The sequence below is a fragment of the Cherax quadricarinatus genome, chromosome 9 (genome assembly GCF_038502225.1).
Source record: "Cherax quadricarinatus isolate ZL_2023a chromosome 9, ASM3850222v1, whole genome shotgun sequence".
Taxonomy (NCBI): Eukaryota; Metazoa; Arthropoda; class Malacostraca; order Decapoda; family Parastacidae; genus Cherax; species Cherax quadricarinatus.
Genome location: NC_091300.1, coordinates 61,569,875 through 61,596,222, shown reverse-complemented (window position 1 = coordinate 61,596,222; position 26,348 = coordinate 61,569,875). Strand labels below are relative to the sequence as shown.

The 26,348-nt window shown below is 39.3% G+C and overlaps 1 protein-coding gene across 2 annotated transcripts in view; it reads left to right on the top strand.

The window, feature by feature from the left end:
- The window catches only part of LOC128686047 (CDK5 and ABL1 enzyme substrate 2), a 145,521-nt gene that overhangs the window by 68,671 nt on the left and 50,502 nt on the right, over positions 1-26,348 (top strand). For both annotated transcript variants that reach the window (XM_070083450.1, XM_070083449.1), the window contains one exon: positions 1,073-1,218. In XM_070083450.1, coding sequence (XP_069939551.1) covers positions 1,073-1,218 — 146 coding nt within the window. The remainder of the gene's footprint in view (positions 1-1,072; positions 1,219-26,348) is intronic.

Genomic DNA, 26,348 nt, shown 5'->3' with positions numbered 1-26,348 from the left:
AACCTTAACAAATTCTTTGTAACCTTAACAAATTCTTTGTAACCTTAATGAATTCTTTGTAACCTTAACGAATTCTTTGTAACCTTAACGAATTCTTTGTAACCTTAACGAATTCTTTGTAACCTTAACGAATTCTTTGTAACCTTAACGAATTCTTTGTAACATTAACGAATTCTTTGTAGCCTTAACAAATTCTTTGTAACCTTAACGAATTCTTTGTAACCTTAACAAATTCTTTGTAACCTTAACGAATTCTTTGTAACCTTAACGAATTCTTTGTAACCTTAACGAATTCTTTGTAACCTTAACGAATTCTTTGTAACCTTAACGAATTCTTTGTAACCTTAACGAATTCTTTGTAACCTTAACGAATTCTTTGTAACCTTACAAAACTCTTTGTAACTTCTTAAAAGTAATTGCAACATTATTAAAGAATTCTTTGTAACCTTCTTAAAATATTGTTTGTAACCTTCTTAAAATATTGTTTGTAACCTTCTTAAAGAATTCTTTGTAACCTTCTTAAAATATTGTTTGTAACCTTCTTAAAATATTGTTTGTAACCTTCTTAAAATATTGTTTGTAAGCTTCTTAAAATATTGTTTGTAACCTTCTTAAAATATTGTTTGTAAGCTTCTTAAAATATTGTTTGTAACCTTAAAATATTGTTTGTAACCTTCTTAAATTATTGTTTGTAACCTTCTTAAAATATTGTTTGTAACCTTCTTAAATTATTGTTTGTAACCTTCTTAAAATATTGTTTGTAACCTTCTTAAAATATTGTTTGTAACCTTCTTAAAGAATTCTTTGTAACCTTAAAATATTGTTTGTAACCTTCTTAAAGAATTCTTTGTAACCTTCTTAAAGAATTCTTTGTAACCTTAAAATATTGTTTGTAACCTTAAAGAGTTCTTTGTAACTCTCTTAAAGAATTTCAATACACTTAACATAAGATTCTTCAGTAATTTTAGTAGCTTCCATAAATTTTTTGTACTTAAATTTAGATTTAGAAGCTTTCAAAAGTTTGAGTATTGAAAATTAGAATGAATATTGAAATGTTTTGTTGTTACAACAGGTGGTGCTTATGATGTGGGTGAGGACTGGCGGTGTGTTCCCAGTGTTTATACAGCACCAACCATGCAGTACATGCCTAACATGCTAGATGACCCAGAGCTACGTGCTGGCAAACACCGCAAGTTATTACGCTTCCCCTCGTACATGGTAAGTTACTATGTTTCCCCTCTTATGTGGTAAATTATTATGCTTCCCCTCTTATGTGGTAAGTTATTATGCTTCCCCTCTTATGTGGTAAATTATTATGCTTCCCCTCTTATGTGGTAAGTTATTATGCTTCCCCTCTTATGTGGTAAGTTACTATGCTTCCCCTCATATATGGTAAGTTACTATGTTTCCCCTCTTATATGGTAAGTTACTATGCTTCCCCTCTTATGTGGTAAGTTACTATGCTTCCCCTCTTATGTGGTAAGTTATTATGCTTCCCCTCTTATGTGGTAAATTATTATGCTTCCCCTCTTATGTGGTAAGTTACTATGCTTCCCCTCTTATATGGTAAATTATTATGCTTCCCCTCTTATATGGTAAGTTACTATGCTTCCCCTCTTATATGGTAAATTACTATGCTTCCCCTCTTATGTGGTAAGTTACTATGCTTCACCTCTTATGTGGTAAGTTACTGTGCTTCCCCTCTTATATGGTAAGTTACTATGCTTCCCCTCTTATGTGGTAAGTTACTATGCTTCCCCTCTTATATGGTAAATTACTATGCTTCCCCTCTTATATGGTAAGTTACTATTTTTCCACTCTTATATGGTAAGTTATTATGCTTCCCCTCATATATGGTAAGTTACTATGTTTCCCCTCTTATGTGGTAAGTTATTATGCTTCCTCTCTTATATGGTAAGTTACTATGCTTCCCCTCTTATATGGTAAGTTATTATGCTTCCACTCTTATATGGTAAGTTAATATGTTTCCCCTCTTATGTGGTAAGTTATTATGCTTCCCCTCTTATATGGTAAGTTAATATGTTTCCCCTCTTATGTGGTAAGTTATTATGCTTCCACTCTTATATGGTAAGTTAATATGTTTCCCCTCTTATGTGGTTACTATGTTTCCTCTCATACTATATATGACAAGTTACTATGCTTCCCCTCTTATATGGTAAGTTATTATGCTTCCTCTCTTACATGGTAAGTTACTATGCTTCCCCTCTTATATGGTAAGTTATGCTTCCCTCACATATGGTAAGTTATTATGCTTCCTCCTCTTATATGGTAAGTTACTTTGCTTCCCCTCTTATATGGTAAGTTATGCTTCCCTCACATATGGTAAGTTATTATGCTTCCCCTCTTATATGGTAAGTTACTATGTTTCCCCTCTTATGTGGTAAGTTATTATGCTTCCCCTCATATATGGTAAGTTACTATGTTTCCCCTCTTATATGGTAAGTTATGCTTCCCTCACATATGGTAAGTTATTATGCTTCCTCCTCTTATATGGTAAGTTACTTTGCTTCCCTCATATTATATGATGTTTGGAAAAAAGTTTGAAGTATGCAAGTACACATGATGATCACTGCAAGTACACATGATGATCACTGCAAGTACACATGATGATCACTGCAAGTACACATGATGATCACTGCAAGTACACATGATGATCACTGCAAGTACACATGATGATCACTGCAAGTACACATGATCACTGCAAGTACACATGATGATCACTGCAAGACACACACAGGGTAAATTCTTTGGTTTACACCTTGACTGCAACTTTATATTTAATACTTACGTCCAACACATGACAGAAAAGTCTCCAAAATAGTAAGCAACCTCTCAGTGATACATTACTGTGTACCTCAGACACCACTACTTACCTTGTACTGCTCTCTGATCTCTCCTTACCTATGGTACATGTGCTTGGGGATCTACTACATATATAACTACTTTATATAGCTTTCCTTGTTATATAGGGTATTTCTGGTACCCTTAAAACTAAATTATTATAATTATTTGAGAATAAGAATTCATAGTTTTAATTATATTAGAGGTACAGGTTGGCCATCACTAATCTGGCATCATCAGGACCTGTAGGATACCGGATTAGTGATTTTGCCAGATCACAGGTTAGGTTAGAATACACTTAACCCAATAGCGATATTTACACATCGGCAATTTCACCCACTTTATGCCCTATTTTTGGCCGATTCCATTGTTCCAGTCTACCAGACTCATAGCTATTTCACTAGTATTCCTTCTATTCTGTTGATTAAGTACAAGAAACCACCCATTCACGTATTTCAACTGCCCAATAAAGTGGTCAGAAATTGGTAATTTGGACAATTTCACACATATTTCAAAAGATGCCAATGTCAAAATAGGGTCCAGAATAAACGATGCAGACATTTTTAGCACTAAAATAACATTTTCTCTGTTCATTAATCATGTCTCCAGGCCCCTCTTATACGTATTATGCTTGCTTTCCATTTTTTAATTTTTATTCACACAAAAAATAGAAGATTTACTGTTATGCAGACTACTGCATTATTGTAATAATTGTATAAATAATGTCAACCCACTTGTGACTATATATTAGACCGGCCAGTTGGACGTGTATTGGATGGTGACATCATTTGTTTACTCTTAAACATCAGCAGAAATTGAACATTTCCACTACTTTGAGCTCAATTTTAAGGTACTTTCCAGTGTGAAACCAATCAAAATTACTTCTGTTTGTGTAATATATCTTCCAGTCTATCAAATGAGACCAAAAACAACAAGAATATAACCATACAAAAATACACCGCAAAGTCAGGTTTACACCGTAAACATAGTCGCAGCTTTTTTCTCACTATGCACTTCGTGCTGCAGGATTTTTTTTTATGTAGCGCACACTTACCACACAGACCAATTCTCTCATATGTAGGCCCAAATTTACCGGTCACAGCTTATCTGAGTGAGCTGAGCTCATGGTGTCCAACAGTTGCTTCAAAGCCACCTTATCTCTTATGGACAGTGTATGTGTTTTACACAATGAGAAGCATTTCTTTTATTTGTTGGAACCATGGCTAGGGCTAAAAGTGAGCAGGTTATAACAATAAATGGAGAAAAGAAATTGGAATGGCTTATGCAACAAATAACACCACCAAACAGTAGCGGCAGGTTAGTGTGGCGACCTTACAAATTTGAAGTTATGCTAGCTGAAGTTAGATACTGATGGAAGCAGATTACTGATTGCTGGATTACTGATGGACAACCTGCATTTACTAATTTAATAAAAAATTATAATTATTGATATATATTAAAGATGAAGCCTAGTACATGAGTTGAAGGAATGTTTGACAGGAACAGTGACCTCATGATGAACAGTGACCTCATGATAAACAGGAACAGTGACCTCATGATAAACAGGAACAGTGACCTCATGATAAACAGGAACAGTGACCTCATGATAAACAGGAACAGTGACCTCATGATAAACAGGAACAGTGACCTCATGATAAACAGGAACAGTGACCTCATGATAAACAGTGACCTAGGTACATGATAGACAGTGACCTAGGTTCATGATAAACAGTGACCTAGGTACATGATGAACAGTGACCTAGGTACATGATAGACAGTGACCTAGGTTCATGATAAACAGTGACCTAGGTACATGATAAACAGTGACCTAGGTTCATGATGAACAGTGACCTAGGTTCATGATGAACAGTGACCTAGGTACATGATAAACAGTGACCTAGGTTCATGATGAACAGTGACCTAGGTACATGATGAACAGTGAACTAGGTTCATGATAAACAGTGACCTAGGTTCATGATGAACAGTGACCTAGGTTCATGATGAACAGTGACCTAGGTTCATGATGAACAGTGACCTAGGTACATGATGAACAGTGACCTAGGTACATGATAGACAGTGACCTAGGTTCATGATAAACAGTGACCTAGGTACATGATAAACAGTGACCTAGGTTCATGATGAACAGTGACCTAGGTTCATGATGAACAGTGACCTAGGTACATGATAAACAGTGACCTAGGTTCATGATGAACAGTGACCTAGGTACATGAACAGTGACCTAGGTTCATGATAAACAGTGACCTAGGTTCATGATGAACAGTGACCTAGGTTCATGATGAACAGTGACCTAGGTTCATGATGAACAGTGACCTAGGTACATGATGAACAGTGAAATAGGTTCATGATAAACAGTGACCTAGGTTCATGATGAACAGTGGCCTAGGTTCATGATAAACAGTGACCTAGGTTCATGATAAACAGTGACCTAGGTTCATGATGAACAGTGACCTAGGTTCATGATGAACAGTGACCTAGGTACATGATAAACAGTGACCTAGGTTCATGATAAACAGTGACCTAGGTTCATGATAAACAGTGACCTAGGTTCATGATGAACAGTGACCGAGGTTCATGATAAACAGTGACCTAGGTTCATGATAAACAGTGACCTAGGTTCATGATAAACAGTGACCTAGGTTCATGATGAACAGTGACCTAGGTTCATGATAAACAGTGACCTAGGTTCATGATAAACAGTGACCTAGGTTCATAATGAACAGTGACCTAGGTTCATGATAAACAGTGACCTAGGTTCATGATGAACAGTGACCTAGGTTCATGATAAACAGTGACCTAGGTTCATGATAAACAGTGACCTAGGTTCATGATGAACAGTGACCTAGGTTCATGATAAACAGTGACCTAGGTTCATGATAAACAGTGACCTAGGTTCATGATAAACAGTGACCTAGGTTCATGATGAACAGTGACCTAGGTTCATGATAAACAGTGACCTAGGTTCATGATGAACAGTGACCTAGGTTCATGATGAACAGTGACCTAGGTTCATGATAAATAAGAACAGTGACCTAGGTACATTATAGACAGTGACCTAGGTTCATGATGAACAGTGACCTAGGTTCATGATGAACAGTGACCTAGGTTCATGATGAACAGTGACCTAGGTTCATGATGAACAGTGACCTAGGTTCATGATAAACAAGAACAGTGACCTAGGTACATTATAGACAGTGACCTAGGTTCATGATAAACAGTGACCTAGGTTCATGATAAACAGTGACCTAGGTTCATGATAAACAGTGACCTAGGTTCATGATAAACAGTGACCTAGGTTCATGATGAACAGTGACCTAGGTTCATGATAAACAGTGACCTAGGTTCATGATAAACAGAGACCTAGGTTCATGATGAACAGTGACCTAGGTTCATGATAAACAGTGACCTAGGTTCATGATAAACAGTGACCTAGGTTCATGATAAACAGTGACCTAGGTTCATGATGAACAGTGACCTAGGTTCATGATAAACAGTGACCTAGGTTCATGATAAACAGTGACCTAGGTTCATGATAAACAGTGACCTAGGTTCATGATGAACAGTGACCTAGGTTCATGATGAACAGTGACCTAGGTTCATGATGAACAGTGACCTAGGTTCATGATAAACAGTGACCTAGGTTCATGATGAACAGTGACCTAGGTTCATGATGAACAGTGACCTAGGTACATGATAAACAGTGACCTAGGTTCATGATAAACAGTGACCTAGGTACATGATAAACAGTGACCTAGGTTCATGATAAACAGTGACCTAGGTTCATGATGAACAGTGACCTAGGTTCATGATAAAGTGACCTAGGTTCATGATAAACAGTGACCTAGGTTCATGATGAACAGTGGCCTAGGTTCATGATAAACAGTGACCTAGGTTCATGATAAACAGTGACCTAGGTTCATGATGAACAGTGACCTAGGTTCATGATGAACAGTGACCTAGGTACATGATAAACAGTGACCTAGGTTCATGATAAACAGTGACCTAGGTTCATGATAAACAGTGACCTAGGTTCATGATGAACAGTGACCGAGGTTCATGATAAACAGTGACCTAGGTTCATGATAAACAGTGACCTAGGTTCATGATAAACAGTGACCTAGGTTCATGATGAACAGTGACCTAGGTTCATGATAAACAGTGACCTAGGTTCATGATAAACAGTGACCTAGGTTCATAATGAACAGTGACCTAGGTTCATGATAAACAGTGACCTAGGTTCATGATGAACAGTGACCTAGGTTCATGATAAACAGTGACCTAGGTTCATGATAAACAGTGACCTAGGTTCATGATGAACAGTGACCTAGGTTCATGATAAACAGTGACCTAGGTTCATGATAAACAGTGACCTAGGTTCATGATAAACAGTGACCTAGGTTCATGATGAACAGTGACCTAGGTTCATGATAAACAGTGACCTAGGTTCATGATGAACAGTGACCTAGGTTCATGATGAACAGTGACCTAGGTTCATGATAAATAAGAACAGTGACCTAGGTACATTATAGACAGTGACCTAGGTTCATGATGAACAGTGACCTAGGTTCATGATGAACAGTGACCTAGGTTCATGATGAACAGTGACCTAGGTTCATGATGAACAGTGACCTAGGTTCATGATAAACAAGAACAGTGACCTAGGTACATTATAGACAGTGACCTAGGTTCATGATAAACAGTGACCTAGGTTCATGATAAACAGTGACCTAGGTTCATGATAAACAGTGACCTAGGTTCATGATAAACAGTGACCTAGGTTCATGATGAACAGTGACCTAGGTTCATGATAAACAGTGACCTAGGTTCATGATAAACAGAGACCTAGGTTCATGATGAACAGTGACCTAGGTTCATGATAAACAGTGACCTAGGTTCATGATAAACAGTGACCTAGGTTCATGATAAACAGTGACCTAGGTTCATGATGAACAGTGACCTAGGTTCATGATAAACAGTGACCTAGGTTCATGATAAACAGTGACCTAGGTTCATGATAAACAGTGACCTAGGTTCATGATGAACAGTGACCTAGGTTCATGATGAACAGTGACCTAGGTTCATGATGAACAGTGACCTAGGTTCATGATAAACAGTGACCTAGGTTCATGATGAACAGTGACCTAGGTTCATGATGAACAGTGACCTAGGTACATGATAAACAGTGACCTAGGTTCATGATAAACAGTGACCTAGGTACATGATAAACAGTGACCTAGGTTCATGATAAACAGTGACCTAGGTTCATGATGAACAGTGACCTAGGTTCATGATAAAGTGACCTAGGTTCATGATAAACAGTGACCTAGGTTCATGATAAACAGTGACCTAGGTTCATGATGAACAGTGACCTAGGTTCATGATAAACAGTGATCTAGGTTCATGATAAACAGTGACCTAGGTTCATGATGAACAGTGACCTAGGTTCATGATAAACAGTGACCTAGGTTCATGATGAACAGTGACCTAGGTTCATGATAAACAGTTACCTAGGTTCATGATAAACAGTGACCTAGGTTCATGAACAGTGACCTAGGTTCATGATAAACAGTGACCTAGGTTCATGATGAACAGTGACCTAGGTTCATGATAAACAGTGACCTAGGTTCATGATAAACAGTGACCTAGGTTCATGATGAACAGTGACCTAGGTTCATGATAAACAGTGACCTAGGTTCATGATGAACAGTGACCTAGGTTCATGATGAACAGTGACCTAGGTTCATGATAAATAAGAACAGTGACCTAGGTACATTATAGACAATGACCTAGGTTCATGATGAACAGTGACCTAGGTTCATGATGAACAGTGACCTAGGTTCATGATGAACAGTGACCTAGGTTCATGATGAACAGTGACCTAGGTTCATGATGAACAGTGACCTAGGTTCATGATGAACAGTGACCTAGGTTCATGATAAACAAGAACAGTGACCTAGGTACATTATAGACAGTGACCTAGGTTCATGATAAACAGTGACCTAGGTTCATGATAAACAGTGACCTAGGTTCATGATAAACAGTGACCTAGGTTCATGATAAACAGTGACCTAGGTTCATGATGAACAGTGACCTAGGTTCATGATAAACAGTGACCTAGGTTCATGATAAACAGAGACCTAGGTTCATGATGAACAGTGACCTAGGTTCATGATAAACAGTGACCTAGGTTCATGATAAACAGTGACCTAGGTTCATGATAAACAGTGACCTAGGTTCATGATGAACAGTGACCTAGGTTCATGATAAACAGTGACCTAGGTTCATGATAAACAGTGACCTAGGTTCATGATAAACAGTGACCTAGGTTCATGATGAACAGTGACCTAGGTTCATGATGAACAGTGACCTAGGTTCATGATGAACAGTGACCTAGGTTCATGATAAACAGTGACCTAGGTTCATGATAAACAGAGACCTAGGTTCATGATGAACAGTGACCTAGGTTCATGATAAACAGTGACCTAGGTTCATGATAAACAGTGACCTAGGTTCATGATAAACAGTGACCTAGGTTCATGATGAACAGTGACCTAGGTTCATGATAAACAGTGACCTAGGTTCATGATAAACAGTGACCTAGGTTCATGATAAACAGTGACCTAGGTTCATGATGAACAGTGACCTAGGTTCATGATGAACAGTGACCTAGGTTCATGATGAACAGTGACCTAGGTTCATGATAAACAGTGACCTAGGTTCATGATGAACAGTGACCTAGGTTCATGATGAACAGTGACCTAGGTACATGATAAACAGTGACCTAGGTTCATGATAAACAGTGACCTAGGTACATGATAAACAGTGACCTAGGTTCATGATAAACAGTGACCTAGGTTCATGATGAACAGTGACCTAGGTTCATGATAAACAGTGACCTAGGTTCATGATAAACAGTGACCTAGGTTCATGATAAACAGTGACCTAGGTTCATGATGAACAGTGACCTAGGTTCATGATAAACAGTGATCTAGGTTCATGATAAACAGTGACCTAGGTTCATGATGAACAGTGACCTAGGTTCATGATAAACAGTGACCTAGGTTCATGATGAACAGTGACCTAGGTTCATGATAAACAGTTACCTAGGTTCATGATAAACAGTGACCTAGGTTCATGATGAACAGTGACCTAGGTTCATGATAAACAGTGACCTAGGTTCATGATGAACAGTGACCTAGGTTCATGATAAACAGTGACCTAGGTTCATGATAAACAGTGACCTAGGTTCATGATGAACAGTGACCTAGGTTCATGATAAACAGTGACCTAGGTTCATGATGAACAGTGACCTAGGTTCATGATGAACAGTGACCTAGGTTCATGATAAATAAGAACAGTGACCTAGGTACATTATAGACAATGACCTAGGTTCATGATGAACAGTGACCTAGGTTCATGATGAACAGTGACCTAGGTTCATGATGAACAGTGACCTAGGTTCATGATGAACAGTGACCTAGGTTCATGATGAACAGTGACCTAGGTTCATGATGAACAGTGACCTAGGTTCATGATAAACAAGAACAGTGACCTAGGTACATTATAGACAGTGACCTAGGTTCATGATAAACAGTGACCTAGGTTCATGATAAACAGTGACCTAGGTTCATGATAAACAGTGACCTAGGTTCATGATAAACAGTGACCTAGGTTCATGATGAACAGTGACCTAGGTTCATGATAAACAGTGACCTAGGTTCATGATAAACAGAGACCTAGGTTCATGATGAACAGTGACCTAGGTTCATGATAAACAGTGACCTAGGTTCATGATAAACAGTGACCTAGGTTCATGATAAACAGTGACCTAGGTTCATGATGAACAGTGACCTAGGTTCATGATAAACAGTGACCTAGGTTCATGATAAACAGTGACCTAGGTTCATGATAAACAGTGACCTAGGTTCATGATGAACAGTGACCTAGGTTCATGATGAACAGTGACCTAGGTTCATGATGAACAGTGACCTAGGTTCATGATGAACAGTGACCTAGGTTCATGATAAACAGTGACCTAGGTTCATGATAAACAGTGACCTAGGTTCATGATGAACAGTGACCTAGGTTCATGATAAACAGTGACCTAGGTTCATGATGAACAGTGACCTAGGTTCATGATGAACAGTGACCTAGGTTCATGATAAATAAGAACAGTGACCTAGGTACATTATAGACAGTGACCTAGGTTCATGATGAACAGTGACCTAGGTTCATGATGAACAGTGACCTAGGTTCATGATGAACAGTGACCTAGGTTCATGATGAACAGTGACCTAGGTTCATGATAAACAAGAACAGTGACCTAGGTACATTATAGACAGTGACCTAGGTTCATGATAAACAGTGACCTAGGTTCATGATAAACAGTGACCTAGGTTCATGATAAACAGTGACCTAGGTTCATGATAAACAGTGACCTAGGTTCATGATGAACAGTGACCTAGGTTCATGATAAACAGTGACCTAGGTTCATGATAAACAGAGACCTAGGTTCATGATGAACAGTGACCTAGGTTCATGATAAACAGTGACCTAGGTTCATGATAAACAGTGACCTAGGTTCATGATAAACAGTGACCTAGGTTCATGATGAACAGTGACCTAGGTTCATGATAAACAGTGACCTAGGTTCATGATAAACAGTGACCTAGGTTCATGATAAACAGTGACCTAGGTTCATGATGAACAGTGACCTAGGTTCATGATGAACAGTGACCTAGGTTCATGATGAACAGTGACCTAGGTTCATGATAAACAGTGACCTAGGTTCATGATGAACAGTGACCTAGGTTCATGATGAACAGTGACCTAGGTACATGATAAACAGTGACCTAGGTTCATGATAAACAGTGACCTAGGTACATGATAAACAGTGACCTAGGTTCATGATAAACAGTGACCTAGGTTCATGATGAACAGTGACCTAGGTTCATGATAAACAGTGACCTAGGTTCATGATAAACAGTGACCTAGGTTCATGATAAACAGTGACCTAGGTTCATGATGAACAGTGACCTAGGTTCATGATAAACAGTGACCTAGGTTCATGATAAACAGTGACCTAGGTTCATGAACAGTGACCTAGGTTCATGATAAACAGTGACCTAGGTTCATGATGAACAGTGACCTAGGTTCATGATAAACAGTTACCTAGGTTCATGATAAACAGTGACCTAGGTTCATGATGAACAGTGACCTAGGTTCATGATAAACAGTGACCTAGGTTCATGATGAACAGTGACCTAGGTTCATGATAAACAGTGACCTAGGTTCATGATAAACAGTGACCTAGGTTCATGATGAACAGTGACCTAGGTTCATGATAAACAGTGACCTAGGTTCATGATGAACAGTGACCTAGGTTCATGATGAACAGTGACCTAGGTTCATGATAAATAAGAACAGTGACCTAGGTACATTATAGACAATGACCTAGGTTCATGATGAACAGTGACCTAGGTTCATGATGAACAGTGACCTAGGTTCATGATGAACAGTGACCTAGGTTCATGATGAACAGTGACCTAGGTTCATGATGAACAGTGACCTAGGTTCATGATAAACAAGAACAGTGACCTAGGTACATTATAGACAGTGACCTAGGTTCATGATAAACAGTGACCTAGGTTCATGATAAACAGTGACCTAGGTTCATGATAAACAGTGACCTAGGTTCATGATAAACAGTGACCTAGGTTCATGATGAACAGTGACCTAGGTTCATGATAAACAGTGACCTAGGTTCATGATAAACAGAGACCTAGGTTCATGATGAACAGTGACCTAGGTTCATGATAAACAGTGACCTAGGTTCATGATAAACAGTGACCTAGGTTCATGATAAACAGTGACCTAGGTTCATGATGAACAGTGACCTAGGTTCATGATAAACAGTGACCTAGGTTCATGATAAACAGTGACCTAGGTTCATGATAAACAGTGACCTAGGTTCATGATGAACAGTGACCTAGGTTCATGATGAACAGTGACCTAGGTTCATGATAAACAGTGACCTAGCTTCATGATGAACAGTGACCTAGGTTCATGATGAACAGTGACCTAGGTTCATGATGAACAGTGACCTAGGTTCATGATAAACAGTGACCTAGGTTCATGATAAACTGACCTAGGTTCATGATAAACAGTGACCTAGGTTCATGATAAACAGTGACCTAGGTTCATGATAAACAGTGACCTAGGTTCATGATAAACAGTGACCTAGGTTCATGATAAACAGTGACCTAGGTTCATGATGAACAGTGACCTAGGTTCATGATGAACAGTGACCTAGGTACATGATGAACAGTGACCTAGGTACATGATAGACAGTGACCTAGGTTCATGATAAACAGTGACCTAGGTACATGATAAACAGTGACCTAGGTTCATGATGAACAGTGACCTAGGTTCATGATGAACAGTGACCTAGGTACATGATAAACAGTGACCTAGGTTCATGATGAACAGTGACCTAGGTACATGATGAACAGTGACCTAGGTTCATGATAAACAGTGACCTAGGTTCATGATGAACAGTGACCTAGGTTCATGATGAACAGTGACCTAGGTTCATGATGAACAGTGACCTAGGTACATGATGAACAGTGACCTAGGTTCATGATAAACAGTGACCTAGGTTCATGATGAACAGTGGCCTAGGTTCATGATAAACAGTGACCTAGGTTCATGATAAACAGTGACCTAGGTTCATGATGAACAGTGACCTAGGTTCATGATGAACAGTGACCTAGGTACATGATAAACAGTGACCTAGGTTCATGATAAACAGTGACCTAGGTTCATGATAAACAGTGACCTAGGTTCATGATGAACAGTGACCTAGGTTCATGATAAACAGTGACCTAGGTTCATGATAAACAGTGACCTAGGTTCATGATAAACAGTGACCTAGGTTCATGATGAACAGTGACCTAGGTTCATGATAAACAGTGACCTAGGTTCATGATAAACAGTGACCTAGGTTCATGATGAACAGTGACCTAGGTTCATGATAAACAGTGACCTAGGTTCATGATGAACAGTGACCTAGGTTCATGATAAACAGTGACCTAGGTTCATGATAAACAGTGACCTAGGTTCATGATGAACAGTGACCTAGGTTCATGATAAACAGTGACCTAGGTTCATGATGAACAGTGACCTAGGTTCATGATAAACAGTGACCTAGGTTCATGATAAACAGTGACCTAGGTTCATGATGAACAGTGACCTAAGTTCATGATAAACAGTGACCTAGGTTCATGATGAACAGTGACCTAGGTTCATGATGAACAGTGACCTAGGTTCATGATAAATAAGAACAGTGACCTAGGTACATTATAGACTGACCTAGGTTCATGATGAACAGTGACCTAGGTTCATGATGAACAGTGACCTAGGTTCATGACGAACAGTGACCTAGGTTCATGATGAACAGTGACCTAGGTTCATGATAAACAAGAACAGTGACCTAGGTACATTATAGACAGTGACCTAGGTTCATGATAAACAGTGACCTAGGTTCATGATAAACAGTGACCTAGGTTCATGATAAACAGTGACCTAGGTTCATGATAAACAGTGACCTAGGTTCATGATGAACAGTGACCTAGGTTCATGATAAACAGTGACCTAGGTTCATGATAAACAGAGACCTAGGTTCATGATGAACAGTGACCTAGGTTCATGATAAACAGTGACCTAGGTTCATGATAAACAGTGACCTAGGTTCATGATAAACAGTGACCTAGGTTCATGATGAACAGTGACCTAGGTTCATGATAAACAGTGACCTAGGTTCATGATAAACAGTGACCTAGGTTCATGATAAACAGTGACCTAGGTTCATGATGAACAGTGACCTAGGTTCATGATGAACAGTGACCTAGGTTCATGATGAACAGTGACCTAGGTTCATGATAAACAGTGACCTAGGTTCATGATGAACAGTGACCTAGGTTCATGATGAACAGTGACCTAGGTACATGATAAACAGTGACCTAGGTTCATGATAAACAGTGACCTAGGTTCATGATAAACAGTGACCTAGGTTCATGATGAACAGTGACCTAGGTTCATGATAAACAGTGACCTAGGTTCATGATAAACAGTGACCTAGGTTCATGATAAACAGTGACCTAGGTTCATGATGAACAGTGACCTAGGTTCATGATAAACAGTGACCTAGGTTCATGATAAACAGTGACCTAGGTTCATGATGAACAGTGACCTAGGTTCATGATAAACAGTGACCTAGGTTCATGATGAACAGTGACCTAGGTTCATGATAAACAGTTACCTAGGTTCATGATAAACAGTGACCTAGGTTCATGATGAACAGTGACCTAGGTTCATGATAAACAGTGACCTAGGTTCATGATGAACAGTGACCTAGGTTCATGATAAACAGTGACCTAGGTTCATGATAAACAGTGACCTAGGTTCATGATGAACAGTGACCTAGGTTCATGATAAACAGTGACCTAGGTTCATGATGAACAGTGACCTAGGTTCATGATAAACAGTGACCTAGGTTCATGATAAACAGTGACCTAGGTTCATGATGAACAGTGACCTAGGTTCATGATAAACAGTGACCTAGGTTCATGAACAGTGACCTAGGTTCATGATGAACAGTGACCTAGGTTCATGATAAATAAGAACAGTGACCTAGGTACATTATAGACAGTGACCTAGGTTCATGATGAACAGTGACCTAGGTTCATGATGAACAGTGACCTAGGTTCATGACGAACAGTGACCTAGGTTCATGATGAACAGTGACCTAGGTTCATGATAAACAAGAACAGTGACCTAGGTACATTATAGACAGTGACCTAGGTTCATGATAAACAGTGACCTAGGTTCATGATAAACAGTGACCTAGGTTCATGATAAACAGTGACCTAGGTTCATGATAAACAGTGACCTAGGTTCATGATGAACAGTGACCTAGGTTCATGATAAACAGTGACCTAGGTTCATGATAAACAGAGACCTAGGTTCATGATGAACAGTGACCTAGGTTCATGATAAACAGTGACCTAGGTTCATGATAAACAGTGACCTAGGTTCATGATAAACAGTGACCTAGGTTCATGATGAACAGTGACCTAGGTTCATGATAAACAGTGACCTAGGTTCATGATAAACAGTGACCTAGGTTCATGATAAACAGTGACCTAGGTTCATGATGAACAGTGACCTAGGTTCATGATGAACAGTGACCTAGGTTCATGATGAACAGTGACCTAGGTTCATGATAAACAGTGACCTAGGTTCATGATGAACAGTGACCTAGGTTCATGATGAACAGTGACCTAGGTACATGATAAACAGTGACCTAGGTTCATGATAAACAGTGACCTAGGTTCATGATAAACAGTGACCTAGGTTCATGATGAACAGTGACCTAGGTTCATGATAAACAGTGACCTAGGTTCATGATAAACAGTGACCTAGGTTCATGATAAACAGTGACCTAGGTTCATGATGAACAGTGACCTAGGTTCATGATAAACAGTGACCTAGGTTCATGATAAACAGTGACCTAGGTTCATGATGAACAGTGACCTAGGTTCATGATAAACAGTGACCTAGGTTCATGATGAACAGTGACCTAGGTTCATGATAAACAGTTACCTAGGTTCATGATAAACAGTGACCTAGGTTCATGATGAACAGTGACCTAGGTTCATGATAAACAGTGACCTAGGTTCATGATGAACAGTGACCTAGGTTCATGATAAACAGTGACCTAGGTTCATGATAAACAGTGACCTAGGTTCATGATGAACAGTGACCTAGGTTCATGATAAACAGTGACCTAGGTTCATGATGAACAGTGACCTAGGTTCATGATGAACAGTGACCTAGGTTCATGATAAATAAGAACAGTGACCTAGGTACATTATAGACAATGACCTAGGTTCATGATGAACAGTGACCTAGGTTCATGATGAACAGTGACCTAGGTTCATGATGAACAGTGACCTAGGTTCATGATGAACAGTGACCTAGGTTCATGATGAACAGTGACCTAGGTTCATGATAAACAAGAACAGTGACCTAGGTACATTATAGACAGTGACCTAGGTTCATGATAAACAGTGACCTAGGTTCATGATAAACAGTGACCTAGGTTCACGATAAACAGTGACCTAGGTTCATGATAAACAGTGACCTAGGTTCATGATGAACAGTGACCTAGGTTCATGATAAACAGTGACCTAGGTTCATGATAAACAGAGACCTAGGTTCATGATGAACAGTGACCTAGGTTCATGATAAACAGTGACCTAGGTTCATGATAAACAGTGACCTAGGTTCATGATAAACAGTGACCTAGGTTCATGATGAACAGTGACCTAGGTTCATGATAAACAGTGACCTAGGTTCATGATAAACAGTGACCTAGGTTCATGATAAACAGTGACATAGGTTCATGATGAACAGTGACCTAGGTTCATGATGAACAGTGACCTAGGTTCATGATGAACAGTGACCTAGGTTCATGATAAACAGTGACCTAGCTTCATGATGAACAGTGACCTAGGTTCATGATGAACAGTGACCTAGGTTCATGATGAACAGTGACCTAGGTTCATGATAAACAGTGACCTAGGTTCATGATAAACAGTGACCTAGGTTCATGATAAACAGTGACCTAGGTTCATGATAAACAGTGACCTAGGTTCATGATAAACAGTGACCTAGGTTCATGATAAACAGTGACCTAGGTTCATGATAAACAGTGACCTAGGTTCATGATGAACAGTGACCTAGGTTCATGATAAACAGTGACCTAGGTTCATCATAAACAGTGACCTAGGTTCATGATAAACAGTGACCTAGGTTCATGATAAACAGTGACCTAGGTTCATGATAAACAGTGACCTAGGTTCATGATAAACAGTGACCTAGGTTCATGATAAACAGTGACCTAGGTTCATGATGAACAGTGACCTAGGTTCATGATAAACAGTGACCAAGGTTCATGATAAACAGTGACCTAGGTTCATGATAAACAGTGACCTAGGTTCATGATAAACAGTGACCTAGGTTCATGATAAACAGTGACCTAGGTTCATGATAAACAGTGACCTAGGTTCCTGATAAACAGTGACCTAGGTTCATGATAAACAGTGACCTAGGTTCATGATAAACAGTGACCTAGGTTCATGATAAACAGTGACCTAGGTTCATGATAAACAGTGACCTAGGTTCATGATAAACAGTGACCTAGATTCATGATGAACAGTGACCTAGGTTCATGATAAACAGTGACCTAGGTTCATGATAAACAGTGACCTAGGTTCATGATGAACAGTGACCTAGGTTCATGATAAACAGTGACCTAGGTTCATGATAAACAGGAACAGTGACCTAGGTTCATGATGAACAGGAACAGTGACCTAGGTTCATGATGAACAGGAACAGTGACCTAGGTACATGATAAACAGGAACAGTGACCTAGGTACATGATAAACAGTGACCTAGGTTCATGATGAACAGTGACCTAGGTTCATGATACAGGAACAGTGACCTAGGTTCATGATAAACAGTGACCTAGGTTCATGATGAACAGTGACCTAGGTACATGATAAACATGAACAGTGACCTAGGTTCATGATAAACAGTGACCTAGGTTCATGATGAACAGTGACCTAGGTTCATGATAAACAGTGACCTAGGTTCATGATGAACAGTGACCTAGGTTCATGATAAACAGTGACCTAGGTTCATGATAAACAGTGACCTAGGTTCATGATGAACAGTGACCTAGGTTCATGATAAACAGTGACCTAGGTTCATGATAAACAGGAACAGTGACCTAGGTTCATGATGAACAGGAACAGTGACCTAGGTTCATGATGAACAGGAACAGTGACCTAGGTACATGATAAACAGGAACAGTGACCTAGGTTCATGATAAACAGGAACAGTGACCTAGGTTCATGATAAACAGGAACAGTGACCTAGGTTCATGATGAACAGGAACAGTGACCTAGGTTCATGATCAGGAACAGTGACCTAGGTTCATGATAAAACAGGAACAGTGACCTAGGTTCATGATAAACAGGAACAGTGACCTAGGTTCATGATAAACAGGAACAGTGACCTAGGTTCATGATAAACAGGAACAGTAACCTAGGTTCATGATAAACAAGAACAGTGACCTAGGTTCATGATAAACAGGAACAGTGACCTAGGTACATGATAAACAGGAACAGTGACCTAGGTACATGATAAACAGGAACAGTGACCTAGGTTCATGATAAACAGGAACAGTAACCTAGGTTCATGATAAACAAGAACAGTGACCTAGGTTCATGATAAACAGGAACAGTGACCTAGGTACATGATAAACAGGAACAGTGACCTAGGTACATGATAAACAGGAACAGTGACCTAGGTACATGATAAACAGGAACAGTGACCTAGGTTCATGATAAACAAGAACAGTGACCTAGGTTCATGATAAACAGGAACAGTGACCTAGGTACATGATAAACAGGAACAGTGACCTAGGTTCATGATGAACAGGAACAGTGACCTAGGTTCATGATAAACAGGAACAGTAACCTAGGTTCATGATAAACAAGAACAGTGACCTAGGTTCATGATAAACAGGAACAGTGACCTAGGTTCATGATAAACAGGAACAGTGACCTAGGTTCATGATAAACAGGAACAGTGACCTAGGTTCATGATAAACAGGAACAGTAACCTAGGTACATGATAAACAGGAACAGTGACCTAGGTACATGATAAACAGGAACAGTGACCTAGGTACATGATAAACAGGAACAGTAACCTAGGTACATGATAAACAGGAACAGTAACCTTGGTACATGATAAACAGGAACAGTGACCTAGGTACATGATAAACAGGAACAGTGACCTAGGTTCATGATAAACAAGAACAGTGACCTAGGTTCATGATAAACAAGAACAGTGACCTAGGTTCATGATGAACAAGAACAGTGACCTAGGTTCATGATAAACAAGAACAGTGACCTAGGTACATGATAAACAAGAACATTGACCTAGGTACATGATAAACAAGAACAGTGACCTAGGTACATGATAAACAAGAACAGTGACCTAGGTACATGATAAACAAGAACAGTGACCTAGGTACATGATAAACAAGAACAGTGACCTAGGTACATGATAAACAAGAACAGTGACCTAGGTACATGATAAACAAGAACAGTGACCTAGGTACATGATAAACAAGAACAGTGACCTAGGTACATTATAGACAAGAACAGTGACCTAGGTTCATGATGAACAGGAACAGTGACCTAGGTACATGATGAACAGGAACAGTGACCTAGGTTCATGATGAACAAGAACAGTGACCTAGGTTCATGATAAACAAGAACAGTGACATAGGTACATTATAGACAACAACAGTGACCTAGGTTCATGATGAACAGGAACAGTGACCTAGGTACATGATGAACAGGAACAGTGACCTAGGTTCATGATGAACAAGAACAGTGACCTAGGTTCATGATAAACAAGAACAGTGACCTAGGTACATGATAAACAAGAACAGTGACCTAGGTACATGATAAACAAGAACAGTGACCTAGGTACATGATAAACAAGAACAGTGACCTAGGTACATGATAAACAAGAACAGTGACCTAGGTACATGATAAACAAGAACAGTGACCTAGGTACATGATAAACAAGAACAGTGACCTAGGTACATGATAAACAAGAACAGTGACCTAGGTACATGATAAACAAGAACAGTGACCTAGGTACATTATAGACAAGAACAGTGACCTAGGTTCATGATGAACAGGAACAGTGACCTAGGTTCATGATAAACAGGAACAGTGACCTAGGTACATGATAAACAAGAACAGTGACCTAGGTACATTATAGACAAGAACAGTGACCTAGGTTCATGATGAACAGGAACAGTGACCTAGGTTCATGATAAACAGGAACAGTGACCTAGGTGCATTATAGACAAGAACAGTGACCTAGGTTCATGATAAACAAGAACAGTGACCTAGGTTCATGATAAACAGGAACAGTGACCTAGGTACATTATAGACAAGAACAGTAACCTAGGTACATGATAGACAAGAACAGTGACCTAGGTTCATGATAAACAGAAACAGTGACCTAGGTTCATGATAAACAGGAACAGTGACCTAGGTTCATGATAAACAGGAACAGTGACCTAGGTTCATGATAAACAGGAACAGTGACCTAGGTTCATGATAAACAGGAACAGTGACCTAGGTACATTATAGACAAGAACAGTGACCTAGGTTCATGATAAACAGGAACAGTGACCTAGGTACATTATAGACAAGAACAGTAACCTAGGTACATGATAGACAAGAACAGTAACCTAGGTACATGATAAACAAGAACAGTGACCTAGGTTCATGATAAACAGGAACAGTGACCTAGGTTCATGATAAACAGGAACAGTGACCTAGGTTCATGATAAACAGGAACAGTGACCTAGGTTCATGATAAACAGGAACAGTGACCTAGGTTCATGATAAACAAGAACAGTAACCTAGGTACATGATAGACAAGAAGAATGACCTAGGTTCATGATAAACAAGAACAGTAACCTAGGTACATGATAAACAGGAACGGTGACCTAGGTTCATGATAAACAAGAACAGTAACCTAGGTACATGATAAACAGGAACAGTAACCTAGGTTCATGATAAACAAGAACAGTAACCTAGGTACATGATAGACAAGAACAGTGACCTAGGTTCATGATAAACAGGAACAGTGACCTAGGTTCATGATAAACAGGAACAGTGACCTAGGTTCATGATAAACAGGAACAGTGACCTAGGTTCATGATAAACAGGAACAGTGACCTAGGTACATTATAGACAAGAACAGTAACCTAGGTACATGATAAACAGGAACAGTAACCTAGGTTCATGATAAACAAGAACAGTAACCTAGGTACATGATAGACAAGAACAGTGAACTAGGTTCATGATAAACAGGAACAGTGACCTAGGTTCATGATAAACAGGAACAGTGACCTAGGTACATGATAAACAGGAACAGTGACCTAGGTTCATGATAAACAAGAACAGTAACCTAGGTTCATGATAAACAGGAACAGTGACCTAGGTTCATGATAAACAGGAACAGTGACCTAGGTTCATGATAAACAGGAACAGTGACCTAGGTACATTATAGACAAGAACAGTAACCTAGGTACATGATAAACAGGAACAGTGACCTAGGTACATTATAGACAAGAACAGTAACCTAGGTACATGATAAACAGGAACAGTGACCTAGGTTCATGATAAACAGGAAGTGACCTAGGTACATGATAAACAGGAACAGTGACCTAGGTACATGATAAACAGGAACAGTGACCTAGGTACATGATAAACAAGAACAGTGACCTATGTACATGATAAACAGGAACAGTGACCTAGGTACATGATCAACAGGAACAGTGACCTAGGTACATGATAAACAAGAACAGTGACCTAGGTACATGATAAACAGGAACAGTGACCTAGGTTCATGATAAACAAGAACAGTGACCTAGGTACATGATAAACAGGAACAGTGACCTAGGTACATGATAAACAAGAACAGTGACCTAGGTACATGATAAACAGGAACAGTGACCTAGGTACATGATAAACAAGAACAGTGACCTAGGTACATGATAAACAGGAACAGTGACCTAGGTTCATGATAAACAAGAACAGTGACCTAGGTACATGATAAACAGGAACAGTGACCTAGGTACATGATAAACAAGAACAGTGACCTAGGTACATGATAAACAGGAACAGTGACCTAGGTACATGATAAACAAGAACAGTGACCTAGGTACATGATAAACAGGAACAGGGACCTAGGTACATGATAAACAAGAACAGTGACCTAGGTTCATGATAAACAGGAACAGTGACCTAGGTACATGATAAACAGGAACAGTGACCTAGGTTCATGATAAACAGGAACAGTGACCTAGGTACATGATAAACAGGAACAGTGACCTAGGTTCATGATAAACAGGAACAGTGACCTAGGTACATGATAAACAGGAACAGTGACCTAGGTACATGATATACAAGAACAGTGACCTAGGTACATGATAAACAGGAACAGTGACCTAGGTACATGATAAACAAGAACAGTGACCTAGGTTCATGATAAACAGGAACAGTGACCTAGGTACATGATAAACAGGAACAGTGACCTAGGTTCATGATAAACAGGAACAGTGACCTAGGTACATGATAAACAGGAACAGTGACCTAGGTTCATGATAAACAGGAACAGTGACCTAGGTTCATGATAAACAGGAACAGTGACCTAGGTTCATGATAAACAGGAACAGTGACCTAGGTACATGATAAACAAGAACAGTGACCTAGGTACATGATAAACAGGAACAGTGACCTAGGTACATGATAAACAAGAACAGTGACCTAGGTTCATGATAAACAGGAACAGTGACCTAGGTACATGATAAACAGGAACAGTGACCTAGGTTCATGATAAACAGGAACAGTGACCTAGGTACATGATAAACAGGAACAGTGACCTAGGTTCATGATAAACAGGAACAGTGACCTAGGTTCATGATAAACAGGAACAGTGACCTAGGTTCATGATAAACAGGAACAGTGACCTATGTACATGATAAACAGGAACAGTGACCTAGGTTCATGATAAACAGGAACAGTGACCTAGGTTCATGATAAACAGGAACAGTGACCTAGGTACATGATAAACAGGAACAGTGACCTAGGTACATGATAAACAGGAACAGTGACCTAGGTTCATGATAAACAGGAACAGTGACCTAGGTTCATGATAAACAGGAACAGTGACCTAGGTTCATGATAAACAGGAACAGTGACCTAGGTTCATGATAAACAGGAACAGTGACCTAGTTTCATGATAAACAGTAACAGTGACCTAGGTTCATGATAAACAGGAACAGTGACCTAGGTTCATGATAAACAGGAACAGTGACCTAGGTACATGATAGACAAGAACAGTAACCTAGGTACATGATAGACAAGAACAGTAACCTAGGTTCATGATAAACAGGAACAGTGACCTAGGTACATGATAGACAAGAACAGTAACCTAGGTACATGATAGACAAGAACAGTGACCTAGGTTCATGATAAACAGGAACAGTGACCTAGGTACATTATAGACAAGAACAGTGACCTAGGTTCATGATAAACAGGAACAGTGACCTAGGTACATGATAGACAAGAACAGTAACCTAGGTACATGATAGACAAGAACAGTGACCTAGGTTCATGATAAACAGGAACAGTGACCTAGGTACATTATAGACAAGAACAGTAACCTAGGTACATAATAGACAAGAACAGTAACCTAGGTTCATGATAAACAGGAACAGTGACCTAGGTACATTATAGACAAGAACAGTGACCTAGGTTCATGATAAACAGGAACAGTGACCTAGGTACATTATAGACAAGAACAGTGACCTAGGTTCATGATAAACAGGAACAGTGACCTAGGTACATTATAGACAAGAACAGTAACCTAGGTACATTATAGACAAGAACAGTGACCTAGGTTCATGATAAACAGGAACAGTGACCTAGGTACATTATAGACAAGAACAGTAACCTAGGTACATTATAGACAAGAACAGTGACCTAGGTTCATGATAAACAGGAACAGTGACCTAGGTACATTATAGACAAGAACAGTAACCTAGGTACATTATAGAGAAGAACAGTGACCTAGGTTCATGATAAACAGGAACAGTGACCTAGGTACATTATAGACAAGAACAGTGACCTAGGTTCATGATAAACAGGAACAGTGACCTAGGTACATTATAGACAAGAACAGTAACCTAGGTACATTATAGACAAGAACAGTGACCTAGGTTCATGATAAACAGGAACAGTGACCTAGGTACATTATAGACAAGAACAGTAACCTAGGTACATTATAGACAAGAACAGTGACCTAGGTTCATGATGAACAGTGACCTAGGTACATTATAGACAAGAACAGTAACCTAGGTTCATTATAGACAAGAACAGTGACCTAGGTTCATGATAAACAGGAACAGTGACCTAGGTACATTATAGACAAGAACAGTAACCTAGGTACATTATAGACAAGAACAGTGACCTAGGTTCATGATAAACAGGAACAGTGACCTAGGTACATTATAGACAAGAACAGTAACCTAGGTACATTATAGACAAGAACAGTGACCTAGGTTCATGATAAACAGGAACAGTGACCTAGGTACATTATAGACAAGAACAGTAACCTAGGTACATGATAGACAAGAACAGTGACCTAGGTTCATGATAAACAGGAACAGTAACCTAGGTACATGATAGATAAGAACAGTAACCTAGGTACATGATAGACAAGAACAGTAACCTAGGTACATGATAGACAAGAACAGTGACCTAGGTTCATGATAAACAGGAACAGTAACCTAGGTACATGATAGATAAGAACAGTAACCTAGGTACATGATAGACAAGAACAGTGACCTAGGTTCATGATAAACAGGAACAGTGACCTAGGTACATTATAGACAAGAACAGTGACCTAGGTTCATGATAAACATGAACAGTGACCTAGGTACATGATAAACAGGAACAGTGACCTAGGTTCATGATAAACAGGAACAGTGACCTAGGTACATGATAAACAGGAACAGTGACCTAGGTTCATGATAAACAGGAACAGTGACCTAGGTACATGATAAACAGGAACAGTGACCTAGGTACATGATAAACAGGAACAGTGACCTAGGTACATGATAAACAGGAACAGTGACCTAGGTTCATGATAAACAGGAACAGTGACCTAGGTACATGATAAACAGGAACAGTGACCTAGGTACATGATAGACAAGAACAGTGACCTAGGTACATTATAGACAAGAACAGTAACCTAGGTACATGATAAACAGGAACAGTGACCTAGGTACATGATAAACAGGAACAGTGACCTAGGTACATTATAGACAAGAACAGTAACCTAGGTACATGATAGACAAGAACAGTAACCTAGGTACATTATAGACAAGAACAGTGACCTAGGTTCATGATAAACAGGAACAGTGACCTAGGTACATTATAGACAAGAACAGTAACCTAGGTACATGATAGACAAGAACAGTGACCTAGGTTCATGATAAACAGGAACAGTAACCTAGGTACATGATAGATAAGAACAGTAACCTAGGTACATGATAGACAAGAACAGTAACCTAGGTACATGATAGACAAGAACAGTAACCTAGGTTCATGATAAACAGGAACAGTAACCTAGGTACATGATAGATAAGAACAGTAACCTAGGTACATGATAGACAAGAACAGTAACCTAGGTTCATGATAAACAGGAACAGTAACCTAGGTACATGATAGATAAGAACAGTA